The sequence below is a fragment of the Jaculus jaculus genome, chromosome 7 (genome assembly GCF_020740685.1).
Source record: "Jaculus jaculus isolate mJacJac1 chromosome 7, mJacJac1.mat.Y.cur, whole genome shotgun sequence".
Classification (NCBI taxonomy): Eukaryota; Metazoa; Chordata; class Mammalia; order Rodentia; family Dipodidae; genus Jaculus; species Jaculus jaculus.
The window spans coordinates 105,453,073-105,477,837 of NC_059108.1; the positions used below are offsets into that span (position 1 = coordinate 105,453,073).

General features: G+C 40.2%; 1 protein-coding gene across 1 annotated transcript in view; it reads right to left on the bottom strand.

The window, feature by feature from the left end:
• Nucleotides 1–24,765, bottom strand: part of Trim9 (tripartite motif containing 9) — a 95,905-nt gene that overhangs the window by 26,815 nt on the left and 44,325 nt on the right. The window contains 5 exon segments of the mRNA XM_045154332.1: nt 9,247–9,400; nt 10,512–10,622; nt 20,759–20,788; nt 20,790–20,882; nt 23,914–24,009. Coding sequence (XP_045010267.1) covers nt 9,247–9,400; nt 10,512–10,622; nt 20,759–20,788; nt 20,790–20,882; nt 23,914–24,009 — 484 coding nt within the window.

Sequence of the window (24,765 nt, forward strand, 5' to 3'; positions counted from 1 at the left end):
CACCAAAACATTTTTTTGGCACTTTAATAATAAAAGCATAGCTTGTACCACATTCAAAGACATTTAGAACAAATGATAACCATGGGACACCTGGTGTGCTGCACCAAAATTGGACTTTGTGTGATACACTGAATTAAATCTGTTCTTGTCAGTCACCCCAACCAAGAAGGTGTTTGATTTAACAGAGGTTTAGGAAATGAGATCTAAGGTGTGTATCCTAGGAAACAAGAGCAATGACGACAACATACTGATAGGAATTAGGAGCAAAACAGCCCCCATTTTGTTACAGTTACTCAGGGTAACATGCTCAAATGAACAAAAATTATCTACATCCTTGACAAACACCAGTAGCACCCTGTAAGAATATCCTGTTGGGACAACCTGCAGTCGGGACCCAGAACCCCAGAATGGAATCTCCTGACAAGGGGCACCAACTGTTGGATGAGGATAAGAAAAACCTAGAAATCCAGATTGTTTCAGGCAACAAAGCTGACCTAGTTCCTCCCATTCAATGTGATGTCTAAAAGGGAGAAAGGAAGAAGATCACAGACCTAATTGAAGGTCCTCTAGGCACTCTTTAAATCAAACTTCTTTCTCTGTTCTCCAGTACAAAAACCCTACATAAGATCTCCATTTTGGCAACCTACCCAGGTTTTCTCTCTGCTGATGTTCTTTAACTTTCACTTGAAAAATATTTATTTATTTATTTGCAAGCAGAGAGAGATAAAACAGAGACAAAGAGAATGAGCATGCCAGGGCCTTCAGATGCTGTAAATGAACTCCAGATGCATGTGCCACCTTGTGCATCTGGCTTTATGTGGGCACTGGGGAATTGAACTTGGGTCATTGTTTATTCTTCAAAAAACTTCTTGCTTGCCGTTCTTCTGTCATGTTCATCATTCTTTGCAATCATAACCAGATATATAAATCAGTGACAATATGACATGTAAAGGTGAAGCAGAACACCCATATTACACTAAGGAAATGGCTGTTATGGTAAAACCATATCAGAGCTACTAAATCATGTGTAAGTACATAAAACATGGAGACTAGTTAGGAGGTGATCAGTTCAGGAAGGGAACATATGTTTCATGTTTCAATGACATGGGATGGAATCTTTTCTGAGACTTGTTACTGCAGCCTCAGGGGGCCCAGAATATTTGAATTTGGAGCAAAGGGCAGACATTCATTGTTCAGTAAGAAAACTCTAGGACTAGATTATAAAAAAAAAAAAAAAAGGAGGCGATGAAGATGTACCTTCTACTGACTCTAATGGGCATCAAAACAGATGCCGCCTGGGAGTTTGATAAAGGATTAGCTTTGAAGTCAGTATTGGTTTTGGAGATTTAGTTATTTAAAAGTTGTTGCCGTTATAAAAGGAATACTTGTTCTCATCTTTACCTAGGAAGTTAAGCATGAAAAATCTAACCAAACCATTCTCTTCCTCCTCCTTCTTTTTCTTCTTTATTTTTTTTCAAGGTAGGATCTTATTACACCAGACTAACCTGGAATTCACTATGTAGTCTCAGGGTAACCTTGAACTCATGGTGATCCTCCTACCTCTGCCTCCTGAGTGCTGGAATTAAAGGTATGCACCACCATTCCTGGCTTCAAACTATTCTTCAATGGACTGCTAGAAATACGAATGATTCTACCTCTGTAATATGTGTTTTATTTAAAGTCCATTAGAAGGCTGGAGGGATGGCTTAGCGGTTAAGACACTTGCCTGCAAAGCCAAACGACCTTGGTTCGATTCCCCAGTACCCACATAAGCCAGATGCACAAGGTGGCACATGATCTGGAGTTCGTTTGCAGTGGCTGAAAGCCCTAGTGTGCCCATTCTTCTCTTTGTCTCTATCTCTCTTAAATAAATAAAAATAAAATATTTTTAAAAAAAAGTCCATCAGAAAACCATTCCCAGACTCTCTGATTCCATTTACTCCTTATCAGTCTTTCATTTTTTTTCTCTGCTCATGTTTCAGGCAAGTGTACATTTAGTCAATTGCAAAATATTGAATAAATAAATTAAGGTTAAGAACACAATATGATTTCATACAAATGCTTGCTATATCTCTGAGAAGAAATTTAAATTGCTCTGTTAGATAGACATAGGTATAATTAAATAATTAATCAAAATACATGATGTCATGCATAATTAAAATATTTTCTAAGTCTTCAGTGGATACACTGTAAAATAATAAGTGGGTAACAAATAATCTTTCACTATTACTCATATCTTAATATTGCCTCAGATTTTAACAATAAAAAACCAAACCACAAAGTGTAGGGATGCTTACATAGAGACATTTAAGTGTCTAAATTTAAATCTACTATATTCCTAAATTTATTTCTCCATGTGCTAAGATCTATTTTTTTCTTTTTTCTCATTTGTCCATTCTTTATTTGTCCCCAAATTATATATATATATATATGGCAAATGTGAAAATAATTATAGTCTCATTAGGAAAGACTCAGCCTGATATTTAGAAAAATAGATTTTTATGGTGGGTGTTATGTTATCCTGCTTCATTTTATTAGTTATAAAATAAATGGTCTGCGAGAAATGTAAAGTATTCTCAAGTCTCTCTATCTTTTATAGTTTGGAAATAGATAGCACTATAGCTCCAGGCTTGATGTCCAAGAAAGAGTGCTTTATTTTATTGAAACTACTGTGCCTCAAGCCAGCACACTATCTTGATTTTTATATTGTCATGCTCATTCTGGGGCATCTTCCTCTTCCCTCAACAAGAAGAGCCTCCTGACCTGACCACAGTTCTTGCACTTAGCATTCTTTGGGCCTGTCAAATTAAAGTACAGGCTGGAAAGTCTCTTGGATACAAGGTGCAGTTATTCTTATTGACTTCTTTGGGGAGTCTGGTAGAGGTGTAGCTTGGGGTTGTGTTTTGCCACAGTGCCTCCTGCTGTTTTCAAAAGTCTCCAACACCTGAAGGCTGCTCTATTTCAAATCATAGCTCACATTTTCCTCATGCAAGTGTTTTCTTTCTCTAATCCTATAGGTTATGATTGCTCACACTCCTCCAGAGTTCCTCTGTGAAGTGAACAGGAATGTGGTGAAGACAAAGAAGAAAGGAAGCCATCTTCTCACCCTGGGCATGGACCATGAATCTTAAGTGAGGGTTTATGAACACTCAATCAGCACCACCAGACAGTGTGGTGTGAGGTTTACATGCATTAACCTATTGAATTTTTACAAGCACTGTCAAGAAAGGCACTCTCCTCTGTTTCATAGATAAGGAAACTGAATCCCTCAGTTTTCATGACTAGTAAGTGGCAGGGGTGGGGGCTGAGGCCCAGCAGGCTGACTTCCAGGCTGTGGGTTTGGCACTGCTTTTGCTGCTCCTGCAGTGTGGGACTCAGGAACAGTACTGGAATAAAATCCCTGTGCCTCATCCCAGAAGTTTCTTTCAGCTTCCTATAATGTGGGTGACAGTGATGCTCAAGAAAGGCTGTTAATAACAATGAAGTCATCTTCTTTTGGAGCTATGGGAATGTCATTTCATGGTGTTATCTGTGAAGGCTCACCTACACTGCCTTCCTCTATATGAGTACTGAACAGTGCATTTAAGCTTTATAGGAACTACAGGCCATTTCTGAACACCAACACTGGTCCAGGGTGAGGGGTGATCATCAATACCTACTCTGAGGACATGCATTTCAGTCCCAAACTTCCTCACAGGAACAGTTACTCATGCGTGTGTGTGTTTCCCTATCCCTACCAGTCCTGTATGTTAGCTCCTTCTCTGTGATGCATAGGAGAGTCTGTTCATATCACACTGTCCTTGCCTATGACCTTGGTGCATGCCAAGGGCTCCTGTGTTCAAGATAAGTTAATGAAGATTAACATATCCTTAGGGGAGGAGAGGCACTTAAAGAAATTAATAGCCATTTGGCAAATGTGCTAAAAGGGATTGGTGGAGTTTTAGGTCACACTTTTGTCCTGATTTCGAATGAGCATGCTGACACTTGATTATTAGCACCATGACCAGAATTTTGCCACACTCAGTGCACTAACACAATCTAGGACAATACTCTTCAGAGAAGGAACAGATACATGAAATCTGTTCTTAACCATTCATGAGAAAATTTGGGATTAAAAAAGGCTCTTACAATTTTCTTTCAACAACCTGAGGAGTTGACAATACATCCCCAAATTGCCCTCTTATTAAAAACAGGACAACAGGACTCAGGGATAGAGAGATAGTTTAGTGGTTAAGGCACTTGCCTGAGAAGCCTATGGACCCATGTTTGATTCTCTAGATCCCACATAAGCCAGACACACAAAGGTGAGGCAAGCACAAGGTTACACATGGCCACTAGGTGGCCCAAGCATCTGCAGTTCGACTTCAGTGGCTGAAGCCCTGGCATGCTGATCCTCCATTTCTTGTAAATAAAAAATATAAATAAAAACTGGACACAGGGGCTGGAGAGATGGCTTAGTGATTAAGGCACTTGCCTGCAAAGTCTAAGGACCTATGTTCAATTCTCCAGGTCCCATGTAAGGCAGACATATGAGGTGATGAACAAGGTGGCACATACATCTGGAGTTCAATTGCAATGGCTGGAGGCCCTGGCACAACAAATCTCTTTCACTCTCTCTGATTAAAAAAAAAGGACTCAGAACTTGGTATGTTGTTTTCTATGAAAGATCATCAGATGACACTCATAATTATTTGGAAAGAATGTGAGAAGGTTTTCTAATTAAGATATAACCAGAAAACACATCATTATAATTTAGGGATGTATGAACAAACAAAGCAGTGTTCTCTAGATGCAGCTCACCTGCCTTGGGGACACAGAATCAGAAAGGAAGATCAGTTAAGTCATAAACTGCCCTGAGTAGAAAAATATGGACACTAACCTGTCTTCTTCAGCACCACCACCAACAAAGGACACTTGTAATGAGATTCAAACCCAGGAAGATGCTAAACTTTTCAGTCAAGAAGTAACCAGATATTTAGTAATAACTGAGTTAGAACTTTAAAAGCACACCATTGCAGTAAGTTCCACATTGCTGGGATAAACAACCAACCAGACACAGCTTATGGGAGAAGAGGGTTTATTTCAGGCTTACAAAATGCAGGGGGAACTCCCTCAGTAGTAGAAGATGCTGCTTACCTCCATAGATCCAAGCAGAGAGAAACAACTGCAGTAACACTAACACCAACAAGTCTGAACCACCACAGCTCCAGCTGCTCTTACACACGTAGTAGCCATACAGCTGGACTTGCATCCAACCCCAAACACACGTTAGGGTTTAGGTCTGCCTGCTAGGGGCTTATGTTGTAAGCTCACTGTTAATGAAACACTGGAGTCTACGGGGCCAGACATTCAAACTATCACATTGAAACTTCCATACACACTCTCATGTACTTTGAAAATATTTAACTTTATACTCTAATCCATTTAGCATACTTAGAAAACTATTCAATTATATTCAGTGCTACATTTGTAATGGCCAGATTACATTAGCACTATTCCAAATACCACTTAATTTTGATCATTTGAACATGGGACTTTGGGTACAGTTTCTCTACTATGTTTTTGCCTCTTTGTGTGGGTGTGTATGTGTGTGAGCGTGGGTGCACACATGCCATGGCACACATGTGGAGGTCAGAGGACAACCTCAGGTGTAATCTTCACCTCCAGCCTTGTGAGAGGCAGGGTCTATCATTCTCTGGTGTGTATGCAAAGCTAGATGGCCAGAGAGCTTCCGAGTGATCTTTCTTAATCTCTCCCATCTCTCTGGAGGAGCACTGGGATTACAGACATGTGCTACCATATCTGGCTTTGCATGGGTTCTGGGGAACCAAGCTCAGGTCTTCATGCTTGTGTGGAAAGTGCTTTATGTACTGAGCCATCTCCCCAGTTCTCTTGGGATAGTTTTACCCACAAGTTGTAAAAGTTGCCCATTAAACAGAGAATTCCTTTAAAAAGCGAAAACACTAACACTACACTAAGAACAGTTGTATGCATGCTAATAGATACTACAGAGGTCACTAGGAGATTTTAAAGGCAGCCAATCAGAGCCTATTGCACCAAAACCTTTGGCATTTTCTTCCCATCACAAGTACCTGGTAGGTAAAAAAATATTCAGATTCTAAAAAGACTCAGCTTTCACTGAATTAATTAAACTTAATGAGCACAAAACAGGGCATGTAAATTAACAAGGCAGAGTAGAAATAATAAAAAATAAAGTGAATTAAGATGAAGTGTTAAACAAAATAAAATGGAATAATCTATCTCATACCAAATGTTCTGTTATATTTGCTTCATAAATAGTGTGTTCTGGATTTTGTGGGTTGCAGATGAATGACTGGACAGGGTGGTTTGCATTTTGGCCTTTAGTGTACTTGGCTTCCTCTGCTGTGTGTGTGCAATCTCGAGCAGCCTGCAAACCCAGCTGTGTCCACTCTTATCATCCGTGTGTAGAGTATGTGGCCAAGTGACTGCTTGGAAATGTGCCTGTAATGGCAGGCACATGGACCTGCGGTTCTCATAGCAGCTGAAAGGCTCATTTCCACATAATTGCTGCCATCCTGCCAACAGGCCTGGACTCCACCATGGGCAGATGGACAGAACTCAGAAGGGCAATGAATGTGGGAGGGGACTGCTCTGCCAGCTGATCCAAGCAGTACAGAGCCCTGAGGCTCTATCCTCTAACTCCCCATCCTCCCTACCCCGTCACCAAGGTTATTTGGGTTGGCTCATTTTTATTTCCTATACCAAAAGACTTTATATTGCTCTTTTGTGATGTATTCTCTTTGCCATGCTACTTGAGAAATAACCTTTCACTAGTTTTATTTTGTTGAAATAAATGGGGACAGAGAGGCTAATGGAGGGTGATCTATCTGCAGTTCTACATTTTACTTCTAATTAATTAATAGGCTAAGTAGATGTCAAAGAAAAATTTAAAATAGCAAGAAAGGATTGCTGCAAAGAAGGGAACCTTTTCCTTGACGATGCTGCATGGCAAGGCACTAAGTTTTTAGCATAAACTGGAGGTTGTATGAGTTTGTTATGGAGGTATGACCTGGGGCTGAACCCTGGCCCTGCCACTCATTAGCTGTGACCCACATTTCCTATGCCCCAATTTCCTCAGCTGACTACTCGGACTATGAGAATAAAATGAGGCAATAAAGTTAAATTGCACTTAGGAGACTATCTTGTTCGGCTAGCATTCCACAAATGTTCCAATTTTCTGTTGAAACAAAGCTAGCACAATGCATTTTAACTTATCATCTATACATTACTTCAAAACCCGATTAAGACACCTTTTCAAAGCAATACATATTTTGTTTTAAAAAGAGAGAAAATTGAAACTAAATGTGAAGAAAAACCCATGAAAAGAATGAGAGAAGTCTGTGTGTCATCTACAGGGTTGAGTTTCTCCCCATGTCAGCCTAAATAGTTTTAAGACTCATGTTACGAGATTTTCTATGTCTGGTAAAGCAAAGGTAGGTTTTTCCCCAAGCAACAAAATTTGCAAACATCAAGTTGTAAGATTCATTCATTATGTGGATGCTTAAACATGACTTGCAAAGTGAAAATTGATTATTTTCAGTTAAAAAAAAAAGCAGAAAATTAAAATACTAAGGCTGGAGAGCAGAGTAGTGGTTCTCATGGACTAAAGGTGATAGAGTGGAGATAGCATGATGATGACAGAATAGTTTTTTTGTTTTTTTTTTTAATTTTGACAAGGTTTCAGTACGTACGCCAGGTTGGCCTGAACTTACCAACCACCTGCTTCAGCCTCCTGAGAGCTGGGATTACAAGTGTGTGTAACCATGACTGGCTTGGGAATAGTTTTTTATCTTGATTGTGGAGGTGGCTATATGGATTTATACATGTAAGATTGGCACACTCTGAAAAAAGTCACCTTTTTGGTTTTGGTACCATATTATAGCTATGCAAGATGTAACCATTCGGCTGGGGAGATGCATTAGCATTTAAAGGACCTTTGCTCTTAAAGGCTGCTGGCCTGGGTTCAAATCCCCACTACCCACTTAAAACCAGATGCACATGCATCTGGAGCTTGTGTGCAGTGACTAGAGGCTCTGGCATGCCATTGTCTTTCTCTCTTTTCTTGTATTCTCTCTTTCTCTCTCCCCTCGTTCTCACATGCATAAATAAATAAATATTTTTTAAGCTGGGCGTGGTGGTGCTTGCCTTTAAACCCAGCATTTGGGAGGCTGAGGTAGGAGGATTGCTGTGAGTTCGAGGCCACCCTGAGACTACATAGTGAATTCCACTGAACTTGAGTGAAACCCTACCTCAAAAAACCAATAATAATAATAATAATAATAATAACAATAATAATAATATTTTTTAAAACTGTAACTATAGAGAGAAACTGGATGAAAGGTAGAAAGTTGCTTAAAAATATTTTGGTGAGGCATGGTGGCACATGCTTCTAATTCCAGCACTTGAGAAGTAGAGGTAAGAGGACTGCTGTGAGTTTGAGGTCAGACTGGGACTACAGAATGAGTTCCACGTGAGCTTAGGCTAGAGTGAGACCCTACCTCAAAAGAAAATTATGTTGCAGGTTCTTGTGAAGGTATGTTGCAAAGCCAAAAGTTAAAAATATCAGAAATATTCAAGTGGATATTATGTATATCACCATACAATACTGTTGTATAGCAGGCTCAACTTTTGTTTTTCTTTGAAAGAATTATTTTCCTTAAAATAATTTAAAGTAATACTTCCTTTTGGCCCCTACTTCCAAAAAGAATATCAAGCAGACCTTGTCATATACTTTAGTTATATAAAATAACTTTAAAGTTTATCTCAAAATTTCCTTTCTCTTCTAGGCTTATATTTACCTGCCATTGTTGGTGGGCCTCTCAAATTCCCACTAATCCACATTCAACAGCTTACTTGCTATGTCCATTTAGGTGGAAGCCTTCATTTTAACTCGACTCCTTTGATTTGTATCACTATTTCTGGGTCACTTTCTGTGGCAAGGTTCTATGTGCAGGAATGTCTCTATCTTCCTCCTTTTTTGTCAGCTACTCTCTGTTGCTGATATGTGAAATCTCTAAGACTCTCAGAGTCAAGTACTGAATGTATCTGAATGATCTGTTCACAGCTAAGAGGTGTTTGCATTACCTGATGGAGATAATAGACACTTTGGATTTGGGACCCTTTGTCACAGGGGTACTGAGCCTGCTTCATGTAACAGCATCTGCGTGGATGTTGCTACCTGACCCCAGCCATGTGAGCACGTACCTTTCACTTGCACGAAGTCCAGCTGGTGAATGGACTGCAGCAGGGGACTGTTGTCCAGGCTCAAATCAAAGTCCGTGGTCATCCTGGGAGTCAGTGTGCCTTTCCCCCACTGATCCTCGGTCAGGTGCACTCGCCTTATGAGGGCGTCCGATATCTAATCACATCAAAGACCACAGCCTAAGAAATACAACACCACACTCAAACCACAACACTGTTCCTGCACTGCCCAGGCATATGGTCACCAGACCGGGACAGACTCCAGCTTTCTCAGCTCAGTGTACTTGGTGAGAAGAATGGGGCATGACTACGATGCTTTATAACTTATTAAGCAAACCTGGAAAAATTTGGTGAGGCAGAAGGATGCTACAAACAATGAGTAGGTGTTACCTGATAACCAGACAAACCTGAATATATAATCATCATTTATGACTGTGTAAAATCCAACAACTGTGAAGATGGTATGATATGTTGGAGACCAGTCAATTTACCAGAAGCAACAGAGTTAAGCTTCTAGCTTGAGGTGTGGGTAGCCAGTCAAGACTTGGAATAAGATTTCTGCTCTAGAGAGGCTGTATACAAAACCTCTTCCACCTTAAGTCTTTATGTGATTATTAACATTCTTTGGAAGATAATACTTCCATTTCTTACATTTAGTCTTCTTCTGCCACTCTTGGCTAGTTTCACAGAATGAGTTGGAAGAGATTCACATGTTCCAATTTAACAAAAGACTCCTTATCACTGAGATCAAGACTTAAGTCAAATCCAGCTTCCACCAAAGCTTTTCACAATTTCACACTGAAAACCAAAAAACAAAACGAACATACAGACAAAAACAAAACAAAACAAAAAAACACCACCCACCCTGCTATATTTGAGAAATCACTAACTTTCTGACCAGAAGGAGATGACAAGGGAGAAACCCTGCACATTCAGACATTTTCAGCTGACAAAACTGTTGAAGAGAGTAATGGAAAAGTCCAATTCTTAAACAAGGCAATACTTCAAATTTGGAAGAACGTACAGAGAATTATGTTTTCATGGTCAAACAGAAAGACAAAAACACCCCTCCCTAATCCCATATATTTCTCAGGCTTGTAGCACAGGGTGATAGACACTTCCAGGAAGTCCATAGTTTAGGTAGCAGCCTCTCAACCCCAACATAGTGCAATGGTAGGTTCTGCCTTTGAAGAACCATAATGAGCCAGGCTGTGGGATGTCCCATCTACATATCCTGGAATCAGAAGCAGACACTAGTTAACACTTACCTGCAAAAAGCCACTAGGATCATTCTCCTTGATCACTTCCAGGCAGTACTCCATGAGGCCAGTGGTCTGGCGCAGTTTCACTGTGCAGTGAGAGATCTGGTCCCGAACCACCTGCATTGATGAGAACAGAATGGTTCAACATGGCAGAGGGCAGAAGAGAAACAAACCCAGCGTTTCGAAAGCTTCCTCAAGGAAGAATCCAAGAGCATCATGGAAATGGACCTGAATAGATTAGAAAACTTTTCCACCCTGCATGGACAGTGACTCTGGAAGACAGACAGGTTGAGGTTCTTAGAGGAAACTGGCAACAACAGGACCCATCACAATGATATGGAGGTTGGAACTCTGTGGACCTGGTGACCTTGGCTCTTCAAGGTACACCCTGCACCGGACCATGGAGATATTCAAAGGGTGAGGACATGTTGAGTCTGTAATGGACTACAGCTTCCTCATGGGCAGATGTAGGGCTGCTGGTGACACTCACCCAGTTTCCAAGACCTCTGCTATAGAGCAGATATTATCACCTGAATCCCAGGGGTATTCATCATGATTCTCTTTCTTTGGGTGGATGGTAGACAGCTGGATGGCTGAGGTGGAGCTTGACAGTGAGATTATGTCAACAAGTGAGTTGGAGAAAGATGATGGATGCAGAATGAAAACTTCAGAACCCCCTTAGAATTACTGTGTTATTTTGGAGAGTACCTTTTAAGGCTGCTCTGTTTACTAAGCTGTGGATCTCTTAACCTAGATAAGCATCTTCCCACATGCCATTTTGCCTCCAGGACATTGCCTTGGCCCAGTGACAAAAGCATGGCATTCCTTGAGAAGTTTCTTTCTTTAAGGTGTTCGTCTTCATGTCCTGTGCTCAGTGACCTGAATCCTGAGTGGCATTTAAAGCAGAGAACTGAGCACAGATGCTCCTGCCACCTTAGGTACTTGCTTCTTTGATACTTATACAACTTGGCCAAAGCCTTAGAATATTCAGTATTTTGGATCTTATAGATAATATGAAAAGAAGTAAGTAGTCATTGTTTCAAGACATTTCTTTGTGTCTTCTTTACGTTTTTGCTTATCAATTCAGGTTCCATTAAGAATTATTACATGTGTTTTCCAAAATAATCATTTAAATGGATGAGAACAAAGCAAATAACATCACCATCCTCATGTAAATTTTTTATATCTGTATTTCACTTATTTAGAAGAGAGAGAGAGAGAGAGAGAGAGAGAGAGAGAGAGAGAGAGAGAATGTGTGTGAGAGAGAGAGAGAGAGAGAGACAGAGAGAGAATGGGTACACCAGGTCTTCTAGCCACTGCAAATAAACTCCAGACATAGAGACCACTTTGTGCATCTGGCTTTATGTGGGTACTGGAGAATCAAACCTGGGCCATTAGGCTCTGTAAGAAAGTGCCTCTAGGGCTGGAGAAATGGCTTAGTGGTTAAGGCGTTTGCCTGCAAAGCCAAAGAATCCCAGTTCGATTCTCCAGGTCCCACATAAGCCAGCTACACATGGTGGGATGGCACATGCATCTAGAGTTTGTTTGCAGTGGCTGGAGGCCCTAGTGCGCCCATTCTCTCCTCTCTCTCTCTCTTTCCCTAATAACTAAATAAATAAATGAAAAAAATCTTTTAAAAAACAGAAAGTGCCTTTACCTACTGAGCCATCTCTCCAGCCACTTCACGTAAATCTTTAAAGTATTTTGATACTTCCTTTTATTTTTTTTCTCTAGAACAGATTCACTTATAGTTGCCAACAAAGCATACTGCAATTTTACCTCCTATATATGTAATACTATGTCATAGGCATTTTCCATATTGCCACCATCAATAAATACTATTAACCACATAAATATCCCAAATTAAGTGGGTAATTATAGCTTTGTTAATCATTCTTACACCTCCATTATTAGACATTAATTCCTTCATAATTTTTCTAAAAAACTTGTTCGCTCATTATTTCTGGGTTTAATTTCTTTTTATTTCTTACTTTGGTAAAATCTATATAGCTTAAAATTTCCAGTTCATTAATTCTTTTCAGTTCAATAATTTTTAAGGGCACATTTTTATATCATTAAGTACATTTACTTTGTTGCATAACCCTCATCCTCATCTACCTCCAGAACATAGGTCCATTAAGCAAGAATTCTGTGTTGCTCGCTGTGCCTAGCTCCTGACAGCCACCATTCTACTGTGTCTCTATGAATTTGACCATGCGTGAAGCCCACATAAGTGAGATCATCCAAGAATCTGTTCACCTGCAAAGGGTTTACTTCACTTAGCTTAATGCCTTCAAGGTTCCTACATGTTGTAACATGTCAAAATTTCTGTGTGTCTAAGACTGACCCATTGCAACATGTACATCACTGTATTTTGTTTATCCTTGTATCCACCCTTGGGGGCTTGGGATGTTTCCATCTTTTGACTACTGTGACTCACTGTGTCATGAACAAGGATGTGCAGATATTTGGCTGGGTCTTGGCTTTTAGTTTTGGATATATATCCTGTAGTGGAATTACAGGATCCTATGAAAATTCTGCTAGTTTTGAAGATTCACCATGTTTGTCACAGTAGCTGTACCATTTTATATTCCCACCAGCAATGCGTATGGGTTTCAGTCTCTTTGCATCCTCATTGACATTATCTTATGTTTTTTAAAAGAACATAATATTCATCTGAAACAGTTACCTTCTCATTGCTTGGACAAAACAATCATAGGCATCTTATGAAAGGAAAGGGTTTATTTCAGGCTTACAATTTTGAGGGGAAGTTTCATTATGGCAGGGAAAAGCATAACAGAAGCAGGAAGCTGGCTTGTATCCTGTCACATATCTAAGTCTAAGTACTGGGCTTGGAGCTGGGTTAGTAAGTTTTAAAGTTTGCTCTCAGTGACACAGCTTCTCCAGCAAGGCTCCACCTCCCAAAGGTTCTATCAGCTAAGGACTGAGAACGAGGCTTAATCACAAACACACGAGGCTATGGAGGAACACTACATTCACACTTCTACACCATCCTAATGGGGGGAGAAGTATCATATCAATGTGATTTGATTTGCATTTCCATAATGTGCTTATTGATCATTCAGATATATACTTTTAAAAATCTTATTTATTTAATTGCAAGGAGAGGGAAAGATAGTGAGAAAATTTGTATGGGCATGGCAGTACCTCTAGCTGCTGCAAATGAACTCCAGATGCATGCACCACTTTGTGCATCTGGCTTTATGTGGGTACTGAGGAATCGAACCCAGGTCACTGGGCTTTGCAGGCAAATGCCTTAAGTTCTGAGCCATCTCTCCAGCCCCACATATCTTCTTTTGAGACACATCTTTGACCATATTTAATTGGGTTGTTTGTTGTTAGTGTTGTTGAGTTGTAGGAGTTATTTATATATTCTAGATATTAATCTCAATCCCATATCACATATATGATTTGCAAATGCTTTATCCTTTCTCATAGTTTATTTTTTAATTCCTTTTCATAATTTATTTTGGGGTGTGAATATTTGTAATTTAAGTTCAACTTACTGATTTTCTTCTGTTGCTTTTGCTTTTTTTGTGTCACACCCAGGAAATCATTGCCAAATCCAGTATACTTCAGCTTTTCCCCCTTGTTTTGTTGTAAAAGTCATATAGTTTAAGTTTTATAATTAAGTCGTTGCTTTCTTTTGAGTTAATTTTGGTGTATGGTGTGAGGATGTGAGGCAACTTCATTTCTGGATGTGGATGCCCAGTTTTCCCCACATTATTTGTTGAACAAAAATCGTCCTTACCCTACTGATTAATATAGTTGTCTTGTGGAAAATCATTTGTTCATATACACAAGAGATTGCTTCTGGAATATCCTATTTCAGTGGTCTATATATCCATCTTTATTATTATTGCACCACAATGTTTTGATACTGAAGTTTTAGAATAGTAGGCTTTAAGGTCAGGAAGTATGAGTATTTGAACTTTGGTCTTCAAGACTTCTTTGGCTGTCTCAATCTCCTAACTCTCTGACAGATGATTGGGTATTGCATTCTAACTTTCAATAACAATGAAAAGAAACTAACATAGATGTGAATATGATTTTTGTTATTTTTCTTGGGAGGGATCAAGTTTAAAATTCACTAGTTGATTTATTTCCTTCCACATTCAGTATATTCCTGATAACCAGCCCACCACCTGTTGGTCTGAGCTCAAGGAATACAGATTATTGTATTTTTTATTCCAAAAATAAATAGTCTTCTTCTTCTGGGAGGAAAAAGAAATCTTCCAAATGTTCTACAAGAAAACATTAGAAAATTTAAGACAGGTGATCTATAGCTGGTATGTTACCCGCTTATGTTGTTTGAGATTTAGCCAAACTGGTTCTGAGGTTTAACAGAAATGGTTACAGAAAATGTTTTTGTTTTAAAATTTCATAAGCAATGTCCTACTGCTGCTAGGGAGCAGGCAATTTCATGAAATAAATGCTACCCAATCCTTGTAAAATTTCCTTCTTAAGAAGAACATTTGGTACTGATGTCTCTGCCTGAGGACGAGGCTCTTGGTCCATTCCTGAGAGCTTTCATTGTTGTATTGCAAGGGGTGGGGGAGTTGTGACAGGTGGTGCCCTGGACTCCTTAACTATGGCTGTTGCTACCATTGATTTTGCTATTCTCGTTACATTTTCATTAGCCTTCCCACAACCATCACAATAGCCTATGATATGAATCACTGATAAAAAAAAATGAAACCATGGAGTTCTCAGAGAACTATTGTTTGGGGGTGTGTTGTCATTGACTTCCAGTTTCTCAGCTGAGCAAGATTTCCTACCTAGCTGAATAGATCTTTCAAAGCACAAATATTTATTCTCTGGCCAAGTCTTTCTATTAGCTGTTTTACTTACTACTTTTTTCATCCTGTTCTATTCATACCACTTTTTATTAGTATGCATTTTTACACTTGTGTGTTCATTAAAGTCAATTCCTGAGAAACCAGGCCATGTCCCCTTTTCTTTGAGTTCCACATTTTTGTGCTCTGGCATGGGTGCCCCATAGAACCCTTTGGCATTGTGTTTGCAGCTGGCAGGAGTTAGGAGTCCCTTTCTAGGGAACTGTGCAAATCACAAGAATGAACAACAGGTCCTGGGAAAGCAGTCTGCTTGCTTTCATCTGCACGTAAGCCAAAACCAGTTCCCACCAGACAACTGAACCTATAGTCCACAACTTCAGTTTTCAAAATCTTACCAGCATAGATGTTCTGGATGGCATATGCCTAGAGACTACTGAATAGTTCTATTTTGTTGTGTCTGACTTTTAAAGGTCACCTTTTGGGCCAGGACATGACAGTACACCTATCTGGGAAATGAACTGGTGTGTCCTGGGGTTCTGAGACTCTTTCAGTAGCACAAAGCCACCCAGGAAAGCTTACAGCACAACAGGTAAGGCTGGTTCTGCCTGTTCACACTACATTCCCATCACTGATAGGCCAGTTTCCTTCCTCCAGTCAGCTCATATCACATAACTGGCAGCAAGACATGATGTTAGTTAAAAGTAAATTCATGGGCTGGAGAGGTGGCTTAGCGGTTAAGACCCTTGCCTGCAAAGCCAAAGGGTCTGGGTTCGACTCTTCATGACCCATGTAAGCCAGATGCACAAGGGGGGCGTATGCATCTGGACTTCATTTTCAGTGGCTGGAGGCCCTGGTGTGCCCATTCTCTCTCTCCCTCTCTGCCTCTTTCTCCCTCTCAAATAAATAAATAAAATATATTTTTTCAAACAGGAAATTCATTATTTTATCCAAGTCTAACCTTGACAACTTCCCTCCCATCCACCTCTTTATTTTATACATAGCTCTTTTCATTTTTTCTTTATTCTTCTGGATAAATATTTTTAACCATATTCTTTCATCTTGGGACCTGAAGGAATAATATTTGTTAAGATTTTAGTCTAAGTGAATGCTAACATTCTTCTGTTGTTCTGTGTACATACGTGCTCATGCACATGCATGTGTGTGTATGGAGGTCCTTTTTTTTTTTTTTTTTTTGCTTGTTTCTATTAAGGAACATGTACTTTTAAGGTGCAAGCTTGAAGGATATTTCTCCATCTGTGTTTTTTAGTGATTGTGGGTTTCTATGTGTCCAGCCGTGCTCTGAAGCACCATGACCAACTGATGATTTGATAAGGTAAAGGTGATGTGCTCCAGTCAAACAGAACCCTCCTTTGAGTCTCCTTGAATAGAATATCATCTACTATGTCATCAGTACATTCACTGAAACTTTGAGAAATTCAAATGAAGGAACTGCACTAAGTTACTGATATGCCAAGATTCTCTCACAGAGTTTCAGACAAATATTTTCCTTCAGTAGGGATATTTGGATTTACCAACACTGGAAACTTTTCCTTTCACAAGTTTGAAGCTTTGGGTTTTATTCAAGAACAGGATATGGGAGACTATTAAACAAGTAAAACGTGTACCTGTTTGAGGGAAGGCTTGAGATTTTAACAGCAAAGCTGTGAACTTTTGATTCCATAAGTGTGAAAGCCACCAGCAGTCTTGTCAATAAACACTGCATGAACATGTAAAGCAGGGTGTTAGTGTGTATGGGGAGACTGAATCTGAGCCCAGAGAAGTTAATGAGGAAGAAACATGAGCCACTGGGGAGAGAAGCTCTGGCAGAGTTCCATCCACACATGAGAACATTTACCACTGATGGTGACTGCCTTGGAATGATGTAATAGAGATTTTGTAGGATGAGTGCAGTTGGTATAGAGTGTGGCACTATCATCTTCAAAGTATGAGGTAAGTAAGTACTGGAGAGAAGAAGTCTCACTCCTCTCATGTCTGGGTATGGACCACAGCATCGAAGACATTTTGAGACTGTTCTTCACTGGTATATTCATTACTTTCCTCATTGCTAAATACCTGACTGGAAGCAGCTTAAAGAAAAAGGTTTATTCTTTCTGTGGGTTTTTAATTTTGAAGGAATATATTCTATCATGGCAGTGAAGGCACAGCAGCAGGAGTGGGAAGCTAGCTGGTCACATTTCAGTGGAGCCAAGAAACAGAGAACAAATGGGAAGTGGAGCCAGGCTATAAAACCTCAAGGCTTGCCCCTAGTGACTCACTTCTTCCAGCAAGGATCTTAAAGGTTCCACAACATTCCCAAATAGTGCCACCAGATGGGGACCAAATGTTCAAAAACATGAGTACTATAAGGGACATTTTATATTCAAACCAAAACATCTGGCAATTTGGGAGTGGGTTGTGAATGCACAAAGGTGAGCTCCCCATCCCAAGGGGAGCTCTAAGTGTGTGAGATCATTTCCTGGGGATTCCTTGTGGACTTTGGACATGATCTACACAGACTTTGTGACCTTTATTCCCACACAGTGGGAAGCAGAGTACCTCAGAATTTGACAAATAAAAGTCTGAAAGGAATTTATCGTTAACAATGCAATTAAATAAGTCATAGCTATGGTTCTATTTTTAGAGTTGACCCCTGTCAACTTTGGCTGAGAGCAGTTAAAACTTTTGAGTTGCTCTACATGCTTAATTTTTGCAGAAGTCTTCATTCTAATGATCAAACTTCATTCTAATGAATCTTTGCCATTAACTTTAATGGGACAGGACTGGTGATAAACTTGAGTTGGCTACTTTTTCTTGGTAGCAATGTCTATAGCCCATCAAATCATACCTAATTACTTCAAATTTTTTTGTGTGATTGGGCATTGTTTTCCTCTCTCCCATCCATGAACCAAAGAGGCCATCTACAGGCCTGTTAGGAAGGACTAATGAAATAGCTGAGGCTTGCAGTTTTAGAAACCAATAGCACCCACAGTGGAACTTTTTTATGCCTAATGACATAGCCATATAATTAATTATTTGCAAAAAGTCGTGGGCATACAATAGGCAATATATGCTAGATAACAAATCTCAAGATGAAAATAATGATAAGAATTCTAAGCCGGGCATGGTGGTGCATACCTTTAATCCCAGCACTTGGGAGGCTGAGATAGGAGGATCATTGTGAGTTGAAGGCCAGCCTGAGACAACTTAGTGAATTCCAGATCAGCCTGGGTTAGAGCAATAAGACCCTACCTCAAAATAAAAAAGAATTCTAACATAATCCAATGGTACACTAAGCCCTCAAATGAAGAATAGTACACTAATTACAGGCATCCCATGAACAGCTTCTGTGACTACAAAAGTTCTGTAACCCACTAGGCTTCATCATTACCCATCCGCATCTTTGTCGAGTCATTTTCTTGGTATGTCAAACTTACCAACCACACATGAAAATTTAAAATTATTTATCCTTCCCTCAGAAAAATTGTAACTATAACCTATAATTTTTTTTTTTTTTTTTTTTGCTTTTAGGGATCTTGGAATTGAAAAGTAGCTAAGAACATACCATTTTGTACTATTCACTGTACAAATCCATCCTAAAGTGACGAGAACAGATTTAAGGTGATTTTGGAATTAAGTTTAAATATAACAACACAGCACCACACATTACTTTGATCTCACCAAAAGAAAATGACGTATGTGGTGTTTCTGGCAAAAAGTATAGATCTTATTGATGACACATCTTCATCGTGTCACAAACTCCCCGTGAGGATGAAAGGAGCAGCAAGGAAATGTTAGGGGCTTCACCCTGATGAGGAAGCTCTGGGAAGGATGCTCATATAACACCGGGTAAGACAAGAAACCTGGAAATCCAGCTTCTTCTCCCAGTCATCCAGAGATTGCCTAACTCATTCCAAATATAAGGAGTAATATTCTTGGAAGTTTGAAAATATTTTATCTTCTTTCCAGTGTGTCTTTTCTGACATTTGCCTTAGTTCATTACATCCTGAAATAGTTACATGGCTCCTAGTATTTTTCAAGCATGGAACAGTATTAACTGTAATTTATATTTCAAATAGGATTCTTGAAATATGAACACATCTGCACATATCTCAAAGTCTCTCTGCATTTTGCTTTTCTTTAGCTTTTAATAGCAAACTAAACTTTGTAAAATATTTTATCGAATTGGTCAATTATAACCCCAGGCCACTAAAGAATCCATCAGGCTAGAAAGCATAATAGGAGTATGTAGGCTAATTTGGTCTATGAGCTATGATCTATGTGGCATTATGGAAAACTAGCTCTTAGAAACATTTCCTCAATATGTTGAATGAAATGATATTTCCAGTTACTCTCTCAGTGGTAACAGAGCTCATACTCAATATTTATTGAGTATTATGCTAAGTGTTGGGCTAGTTATTGAGAACTGTACTAATTACTGTATAGTGTCCTGTACCAACTACTATAAGTACTTTATATTTTTACATATTGAGTTACTGTGCCAATTACTTTACAATGCCCCATAATGAGTACTAAACTAAGTGCATTTGTGTTTCCCCATATTAAGTACTATGGTCATTACATTGCAATGCCTCTTACTGGGTACTGTGCTAGATGCTTTCCATGCCCTATAAGGAGAAAACAGTACTACTTCTATAAGGATTTGACCCACAGATCAAAGCAACTAAGCCATGGAATTGCCCCAAAGTGAGAGTCCTAGTTGATGATGATTTGTGACCTCTCTCCAGGTCTCTGTGACATAAACGTGGGCTCGCTCTTTCCCACTCCAGTCCACCTCACCTCTCCAGAACTTTGATATCTGTTCAAGCAGCAGTGCTCTAAGGAAAGAACCTAAGCACAATATCAAGACCATGTAAGTACATACCAGATTTCCAGCACCCCACGCCTTTTGAATTACTCAAGGAAAATTTCCAAGAAACACACACAGCACACCTGTGTGTGTCAGCTAAGAGCTGCCACTGGAAACAAAAGAACATGAGACTGGCTGCACAGTGAAGGTGGACCACAAAGATAGAAAGAAGTGCTATGCTGGTGAGGACATCTATAAAAGACCACTCTTTCCTCACGAGTCTCAAGCAGCAACAAAAATAACAAGAAAAGGAAAAGGCAGAGACCAAAGAAGAAAGAGAGAGGCTCGGATGCTGCTATCAGTAGCCATGGCGGTGGCAATGACATCGGTGGCTGTTTTTAGAAATGGTGACAGATACAATTCACTGAAAATTTAAGCGAAAACAAATCACTGAGACAGAAGAGAGAACAGCTTTTGCTGCTGTGGGGGACACTAGGCCACCTGTTTCTTTCTGCATTCTCTGAGGTCTGAGCAGGGTAGAATAAGGTCAGGCAGTGTCCTGAGCCTAGTGACTCCCTGGCATCATGGCTCTGGGAGCCTGTCAGATCTCTCCCTGTGGTAACTCTCACCTTCAGCTTGTGCTCATGTTCCTTGTTGACTCCGCGCCAGCAGCTGAGCCTTCCTGCGGTTGAGGGCGTCAATGAGAGCATCACACTGGGCCACCAGGCAGGCCTCAAACTCCACGCTGTTTTCCTGCACAAGAGAGCACACTTCTCAAGCACAGACACAGGGGCCTTGCCAAGCCAAAGCGGAGAGCTCCTGCCCAGCCTGCTGAAAGGAGTTGGAAGGAACTCTGTCCACAGAACACATTGAGTATGCTTTAAGTTACTAGATAATTACATTCTACAGTGGTGGTATCTGTTTTAAATTTAGATGGAAAAGTGAAGTTATGATAGAACATTTGTTACTTAAGTCCCTTCCTGCCCCTTCTTTTCTTCCCTTTCCTCCTTCCCTCCCTTCCTTTCTCATTCTCTCTTTTAACATTTGTAATTTATTTTCAAGCAGAGAGAATGAGAGGACGAACAGGGGTGCACTCAGGCCTCTTGCTACTGCAAATGAACACCAGATGCACACACCACTTTGTGCATTTGGCTTTACATGGTTACTGAGGAATCGAACCACAGGCGGTCATGCTTTACAAGCAAGTACCTTTAACTGTTGAGCCTTCTCTCCAGCCCATCTCTACCTCTCTCTTTAGAGACAGGATTTCATGTAGCTCAGTCTCTAACTCATTATGAAATGAAGCATGTTCTTGAGCTTCTGATCCTCCTGCCTCTACCTCCCTAGTGGTGGGATGACATCATGTCCAGTTTTGTGCAGTACTGAGGATTAAACCCAGGACATTGAGGCTTGGTAGGCAATAACTCTACCAAAGGAGCTATAGCCCAGACTCTAGACTTTTTATTTTATATATTTTTTATAATTTTTATGAGAGAGACAGACAGAGAACATGCCAGGGCCTCAGCCATTGTAAATGAACTCCAGGCATATGTAGCCCTATGTGCATCTGGCTTATATGGGCACTGGGGAATAAAACCTGCATCCTCAAGCTTCACAGGCAAGCACCCTGACACTCTCTCCAGCCCATTTATTCTTATCAAAGAGCAATCACATCTATGGTTATGAACTTGTGGTAAATACCATAAAGTGCTAGCTTGTGGAACGGTAACATGAGTCCCCTGAAGAGCCATGTACTTAGCTTTGTGTCCTGAAAGGTTGTGTCCAGGAGGAACATGATAGAATCAAGGTAGGAGAGGGAAAGAATACTTAAGTTTAAAGAAGAAAGAAGCAGGAAGGACAGAGATCTGCAACACTACACAATGGTCCAATGATACAGAAGGCATATGGGACCTAAGGGTACTGGGCAAAGGCTGCTGCCGCTTGCATGAAGAAAGGGCACAGTGAGGCATATCTGATGTTTGTAATAGGGTATTATAACTGCCGGGGAAATCAGACATGATACAATCCTTTGTTGGGGGAAGGCAACTATGTAGATGGCCCACGTGTTTAATTAAATAGTAGATGTAGTATTTTTACTTATAGATCTTACATACAGATTTGGGAAGTATATGTGTTCTTCACTGAAGCATTCCTCTCACTGAATTAAAGACATTTATTAAAGATATTTTCTATCAATTATATATAAAATTTCAATTCTTAGACAAAATCTGAAAAACACTTAATTTGTAGCATATAAGAGCTAAACACATACATTAACAATACTTTAAAAAACACCACCCAACATGGGGGCTTGGCAAGGAAGGAACAGGTTAGCCATCAGATTTTATTTTGATGCTAGAAAGAACTGTGTCCTTATAAGAGTCCACGGACACTTATTTGGCAAGTTTTTTAAACACAACGTCCTTTGTATAAGATGTGCCTTAGTAATTGAGGCAATGGCTCCTGTGGGATCTAGTTTTGGCTCACTATGACAATCATTTTGAGTTCTCAGAGAAGGCCCTTTGCAAAACAGCATTTCAAAGTTCTCTGAGCCCTGGGTAAGATAATGGTGGGCCTCTGGCCATGGTTTTCTTAAAGAAAGAACACTTTCCTCTGATTGGAAGGCAAGGCTGAGGCAAGCCTGGGGCTTTGTAGTTTATGCCAGAAAAAGCAAAGAAAGGGCTGATTGATAAATTCCATTGCTCTGCAAAACAGAAGGAAGTATACAGAACTGCTAGGGAATCAAAAGTTTTAACATGAGCATGCATGCAAAAATAAAGGCAGAGAAATCAGTGTGTGATGCTTTGAAAGGCTGGCTTACATTTAAAAATCCATTTTTGCTTTGGCATAGGTTAAATATGAACTCAGAAGGCTAATTTACTGTGAGCCAAACCTCAAAACTTAAGAATGGCAAACAGTTCAGAGAGTCATTATCTTAGTGCCCCATACATCTTATAGCTTCTTTCAGCTGTGGTAGAACATTTATGAATTCTCAAGTGCTATTTGACCTGTGGGCATTGTGTTCAGATAAAGCAATCTGAAATTACAGTCACCAAGGGATCACAGCTGGAAAACATCCCAGTATCTAAGTAGAAAGGAAGCACTTACTATGGGACAGGAAGAGAGGGAGAAGGGGGATGAAAAAGTAAGAGAGAGTAAAAGGAAGGAAGGAAGGAAGGGAGGGAGGAAGGAAGGAAACAGAAAATGTGATGTGTCATTGTGAAATAAATTTAATTATTGCCATGTGTTTGGCCTATAGGGTTTTAGAAACTCAGCAACAACAACCCAAATCCATAAAGAAATAGCTCTCTGTTAAAAAGCATGTGAGCAGAGAATTAGGGTCTTAGAGTGGATGACAGGAAACACTTGCAAGGGCTGGGGAGATGGCTCAGCAGTTAAAGATGCTTACTTGCAATGTTTGCCAGCCTAGGGTTCAATTTCACAGTACCCACACAAAGTGGTACAATTATTTGGAGTCTGTTTGAAGGGCAAGAGGCCTTGGTGTACCCATACACTCACACACACTCTTTCTCTCTCTCAAAAATAAATAAAAATATTTTAGAAAAAGAAAACACTTGCAAAACAAGATTGTATTCACGACATGTTGGCAAAAGGCAGCTACCTCATAAAGGGCTGGGTTTGAAGTTGGTCCATATGTGTTAGCATATATAGAAGAGATAAAGTACAAATAAGTTAACGAGAATTTTCTCATTTTATCAGAACACATAAAGCCCAGGGGAAAGGTTCCTCCTGGCCCAGTCCCATGCCAGCCTGTCTGCCATACCTGGATCTGCTGCACCATGGTGCGGAGCTGCACCAGGAACTCCTTGGCTTCTTTGGCCCTGTCGGACAATCCATTCAATGCCTGGGAGAGCTGGCTCTGCAAAAAGAGAAAAGGAAACCATGGATCTGCAGTTACATGGGGCTACAAAGGGTTTCTCTGTGACCCAGGAGCCATGAGCCTCCCCTCTGTCCTCTTGTGTGAGGTTGAGCCACTGAGCCAAAATTTGACCTTGAGAATTCTGCTACCATTGCATCCAGAGTCCTTTCATGGGCACCTGAGCAATTTCTCCTCTGAATCAGTGGGTGATTTTGGCCACGGGGGTCAAAGGCCCCTTCCAGCTCATAGAATTTCCTCATCTTATAATTAATCATTTATTTAATTCCTATCATTTGCTAAGGATAAAAAACAAACCAGTGAGTCAGTTGACCTTACTACCCTGGATATTACTTAGCCCAAGGGGCTAGTGGTCTGGAGTTAGGGCAGAAGTAATGAAGAGCATCAAGAACAGGATGAAAAAGTAAGGCTTAGGTTCTGAGGCCACTTCAGTGTAATGACAAAGATGAAGAAGACGACATTCCACCCAGTGATGTCCTCTTCCTTCTCCTAATTTCAGCATGTTGCTCTAAGCCTTCTCCACATTAGACTCCTAACCAAGCTCACTCTCTTTGACTTCCATGCCACCCATTCATACAGGATGCAATTCTGCAGGAGCCAGTGTATCCAGGTAGGCACTGCTTTCCCACCCTCACTGTCTTTTGAGGTGGTCATGGCCCACTGTGCCGACAGATGAAACCCAAGTGAAAGCCCGTGGTGCAGGAGGGCCTGAGAAACCTGGCACAGGACCAGCATGAC